General features: G+C 44.6%; 1 protein-coding gene across 1 annotated transcript; it reads right to left on the bottom strand.

Annotated features, from left to right (window-relative positions):
- Positions 1–866: 866 nt before the first annotated feature.
- On the bottom strand, positions 867–3,762 carry LOC129339798 (olfactory receptor 10G6-like). Its single transcript, XM_054994377.1, has 2 exons — positions 2,861–3,762; positions 867–972 (listed from the first exon to the last, which is right to left on the bottom strand). The coding sequence occupies exons 1-2, from the start codon at positions 3,760–3,762 to the stop codon at positions 867–869; spliced, it is 1,008 nt and encodes a 335-aa protein (XP_054850352.1).
- Positions 3,763–4,617: the final 855 nt, after the last annotated feature.

The raw sequence follows: 4,617 nt of genomic DNA, 5'->3' as shown, positions 1-4,617 counted from the left end.
ACACTGAGAGATCTCCATCTTTTGGTGCTACACCTCTGAAGATGCCAGCCACAGCTGCTGGCGAAACGTCAGGAACTACAATGCCAAGACCACGGCAATACAGCCCGGAAAACCCCCAACAACCATCGTTCTCCGGCCGTGAAAGCCTTCGACAATACATGCCATGATAACATCAGAACTACTGTTTAAAAAGTAACCTATCTTGTGATGACTCATACCATGATTGTGACCAGCATCTTCATAATAAAACTTTTGGGAACATGCCCCAAAGTGGGAGACTTTAAAGTCAGTGCTCTGTTTCTGAAAGCTCCATACCCTTCCACTGACTCATCAATGGTGAACAGAAAGTCAAGATATCTTGGGTAACATGTTGGCATTTAATGATGACCAGGAGATGCGAATGTTTATCGTTCCATTTTGTGAATTCTAATCAAGTCCTCTCCTCCCGAGATTGCTAAAGCATTGGGTGGAAGGGAATTGTACATCCAGTGTGGGTGGAAGGGAATCCTACATTATGTAAGCGGTGCCCATAGAACGCTTTTGCACTCAGACAACTGGTAGTCACAGATATGGCAAGGATGATCAGGGCCATTTCCGCATGTCCTTACAGGGACAGCCCACTCATGGAACACTGGCGGCTTTTCCCCAGGAATCCAGACATCTCCGTTTTCAAAACAGTTGCAGGCTATTTGGTTTCCGTTTTTCAGGCACCTTTTTCTGGGACCACAGGAAAGTGTGGTCTCAGAAAAGGCACTGAAAGAACAGAAACCAAATAGCCTGCAATCAAACATCCTGCAACCATTTTGCAAACGGAGACATCTGGATTCCTGAGGAAAAGCTGCCGGTGTTCCGTAAGTGGGCCGTCCCTACAAGGACGTGCCGAAATGGCCCAATTCTTGGGTACAAGTGAATCTAAGCATGACTTTCCTTCTCCTTCCTTCCTTCCTTCTCCTCCTTGACTGGCGACCAACCCTGTCAAAGATCATGAGACTAACCATCTTTGGTCTGGTGGAGCACATTTTCTTGTAGAATGATTTGTATGCAGCCCAACCAAGGATTTCTAGATAGAATCTTCTATCTGTGTAGGGAACATGGAAGAACTCCCCCACTCCTTTCCTTTGTTCATTTTATACTCTTTAAAATTAGGAAACCTACCTTTTTCTGTATGCTGCAATTTGGCAAAAAATAAAATGACGTTCAAATACCAGAAAAATGTTCAAGTCATTTGGAAAAGAAATCGTAAAGAAAATGTTTCATTGAATTTCTTAGAATAAAAATGATTTATTTTTATTGAAGACCATTTGACAAGTTTACCCAATTCTCTCTGAGGAGCAGCCCTTCAATTTCCTTGTATGTGGCTCATCCTTAGCAGCAAGGCTCAAAAGCAGATATGATCAATGGTCCCTACTGGCTTCTGGGCCCGATTCAAAGTGCTGGTCATTACCTTTAAAGCTGTAACTGGTATGGTACCTGTGAGCTTAAAATACTACTTATTCCAACAAGCACCTGCCTGCCCCCTAAAACCAGGTCATGTTCCAAGGCCTTTTTGGTCCGCTGTCAAAAAAGCTTTCAAGGTCTTTTCTGTGGTGGCTCCTTTTCTATAGAAATGGCCTCTCCTTGGCTGCTTGTGTGGCACTTGATCTTCTTAGGGTCAAGCTACAAGTGACGAATGACACTTGAACGGCAAGTGGATTTAGAGGAGAGCAAGTGAACAGGGAGAAATACACTTGCCGTTCAAGTGTCGTTCGTCACTTGTAGCTTGGCCCTTAGTTTCAGGCACTCAGCAGAAATGGTTCTTTTTAACCCAGGCGTTGGACTGTTTTTCTACCTCTCCCCTTTTTATCCCACCTGTGGAAATGTCAGCCCCCATCCAGCCATCCATGCTCAGAACAAAGAATTTCCCCAAAATTCATCTCCCTGCAGCCCTTTCCAGTCTCCAGAAATATCATTCCAGGGGTAACATTACATGACCCATGTGGACCAATAGCAGTGCTGGAGTGAAGAGTGTCAAGAGGTGAAATCGGTCCTGCACTCTATTCTGCCAGTGTACTGAGAAGAGGGGGAGATCTCATCCCTTTGTTTTACCTCCAAATCAGGGCATAGCTATTTCTATATTCCGGTCCCATGATCAAAGGAATGATCTTTCCGGAGATCAGAAGGGGCTGCTGGAATGGAGAGGAATATGGGGACACTCTTGATGTCATCCAAGAACAAATGATTCGATACAAACCATTAACTGTGTTTTTACCTTTTCTTTTCAATTCTTAGTTTCTGAGTGGCAATTAACTGGTTTTGAAATAGATCAAGATGGGTAGCCATGTTAGTCTGTCTGTATCAGTGGAAAAGAGCAAGAGTCCAGTAGCACCTATAAGACTAACAAAAATTGTGGTAGGGCATGAGCTTTTGTGAGCCACAGCTCACTTCTTCAGGTACTGCTATAGAATGCGTGTCCATCTATTCTTATATCTTGGAGAGTGGAGTGATTACAGAAGCCAAATGATAATAGCTGGTGAATGACAAAGGCAGGCGTGATTATATAGGGTGGGGTATGCAGAGGGGTAGCGGGTGTGGAGAAATTAGCGTTGGTAATGAGACAGGAAGCCTTTGTCTCGATTCAGTCCAGCGTTGTCTTGAGCTTTGTTGTCAGTTGCAATTCCCCTCACCCTTTAAGAAAAAAATAAATGGACTTGGACAAATTCACCATGGACCAGATTCTAGGTCCCATTGGCAAATGGATGCATTTGTATTGTCCACGGAACAGACATGTTGTCTGTTTTTATGTTCACAACAGATGAACATGAAAATCCTTGTCACCCGAGCACTGATTTATTCTGCCTGCAAAGATGTCTGCTTCACCCACAATTTCTTTAAAGCCGATTTCATCTCTTTGTTCCTCAGGGTGTATATGACTGGGTTCAGGAGTGGCGTCACAGTGGTGTAGAACACAGCTACCACACCATCCAGGGGGTCCCGGGAATCTGGCCTCAGGTAGATGAACACCAAGGGGACGTAGTAAGTTACCACTACAGTGATGTGAGCAGCACAAGTGGAGAAGGCCCGGCGGCGTCCCTCAGCACTCCGGATTCTCAGGATGGCAGAGATGATGTATACATAGGAAGTGAGGATGAGGCAGAAGCAAGTGATGGCCAGGAAGCCAATGTCCACAAAGGTCGTCATCTCATTGAGCGATGTGTCCGCACAGGCCAATTTCAACACCGCCGGGATGTCGCAGAAAATATATCCCACTTGGTTCCCACAGCCATAGGGCAAGTGAAAGGTCAGGGAGGTCTGTATCATAGAGTGCAGCGAGCCGCCAAACCATGTTCCAAAGGAGAGGCAGAGGCAGACTTTCCGGTTCATGAGGGTGCCGTAATGGAGGGGCTTGCAGATAGCTAGGAAGCGGTCATAGGCCATCACGGTGTACAGGAAGCATTCTGTGCAGCCCAGGAAGTGGAAGAAGAACAACTGGGCTATGCACCCACCAAAGGTGATGACCCTGCCACCGCTTATGAATCCAGCAATCACCTTGGGTACCACCACAGAAGAGACAGTCATGTCCAAGAAGGACAAGTGGCAAAGGAACCAGTACATGGGCCTGTGCAGCCGGGGCTCGAATCCCACGGCCAAGAGGATGAGAAGGTTTCCTAAGACTGTCAGCAGGTAAATGAGAAAAAAGAAGAAGAACAACGGGAATCGTAGCTCGAGGGGGTATGGGAAGCCCACGATGATGTAGTACAGTTCTGTTTGGTTTTCAAACTCCATTCATGTGGTATCTGCTTGTGCCAGCGAAAGGTGGGGCACCTTAACAATGTCAATTAGACTACAAAATGCAAAAGGCAGAAGACGTTTGCATGCCACCGCAGCTGTTCAACTCAAGGTAAAGTCACGTGTTATCTTTTCTGTAGTTTCTATTAGGAAAAAAATGCACATTAATGCAGGACGGCAGCCAGTGCCACTCCCCAGTAAGAATACTTTTTAAAATTTGGTACAGATTTCAACTTTCACCATTTAGATACGAGCGAGAATATTTTGTGCCTTTTCCAAAACAGAAATTAGTTTTTAACTCGCATTTCCAAAGACAAAATGTGAAAAAGGGCCCAGAGGAAATTTCTGTTTGGGTTTCCGTGGTGGATTTTGGCTGTCTTTCCCTTTCTTGGTATTTCTTAAAATTTTCCAGCACACAAAAAAAAATTCATTATGTCGCAATAACAGAGTTATGTTAAAAAAATAAAAAAACGAAAACAACTTTACACGGACATTTGTATCGTGGTGTGTTTTTGGGTTAATCTTTCTCCAATGGCGATTGAGTCATTTTTACTTCAGCAGAAAGTTTGCATAGTGTTATGTCGTTATGGCATTATAAGGACATAATAAAATTTTTAAAAGGGGAGTTGAGGGAAGAAATGGATTCTAGGATTGAAGGGAGGGCATAGGGCGTTGTGAGGCGAAATACATCGATGTGAGGCATTCACACTGAGGCACAAAATAGCACGACTATCAAGCACAAAGCAGAAGAGAGAAAATCGCTACAGTGTTGGAATAAGGTGGGTATTTGCCGGGAAATAGCGCCATTTTAGTGCTAAATAAAAGCCCATATGACGACGGCCAGGATCTCAA

This window comes from Eublepharis macularius, chromosome 12, assembly GCF_028583425.1.
Source record: "Eublepharis macularius isolate TG4126 chromosome 12, MPM_Emac_v1.0, whole genome shotgun sequence".
Classification (NCBI taxonomy): domain Eukaryota; kingdom Metazoa; phylum Chordata; class Lepidosauria; order Squamata; family Eublepharidae; genus Eublepharis; species Eublepharis macularius.
The sequence above is the reverse complement of the archived record's forward strand: the minus strand, read 5'-3'. Positions and strand labels throughout refer to the sequence as shown.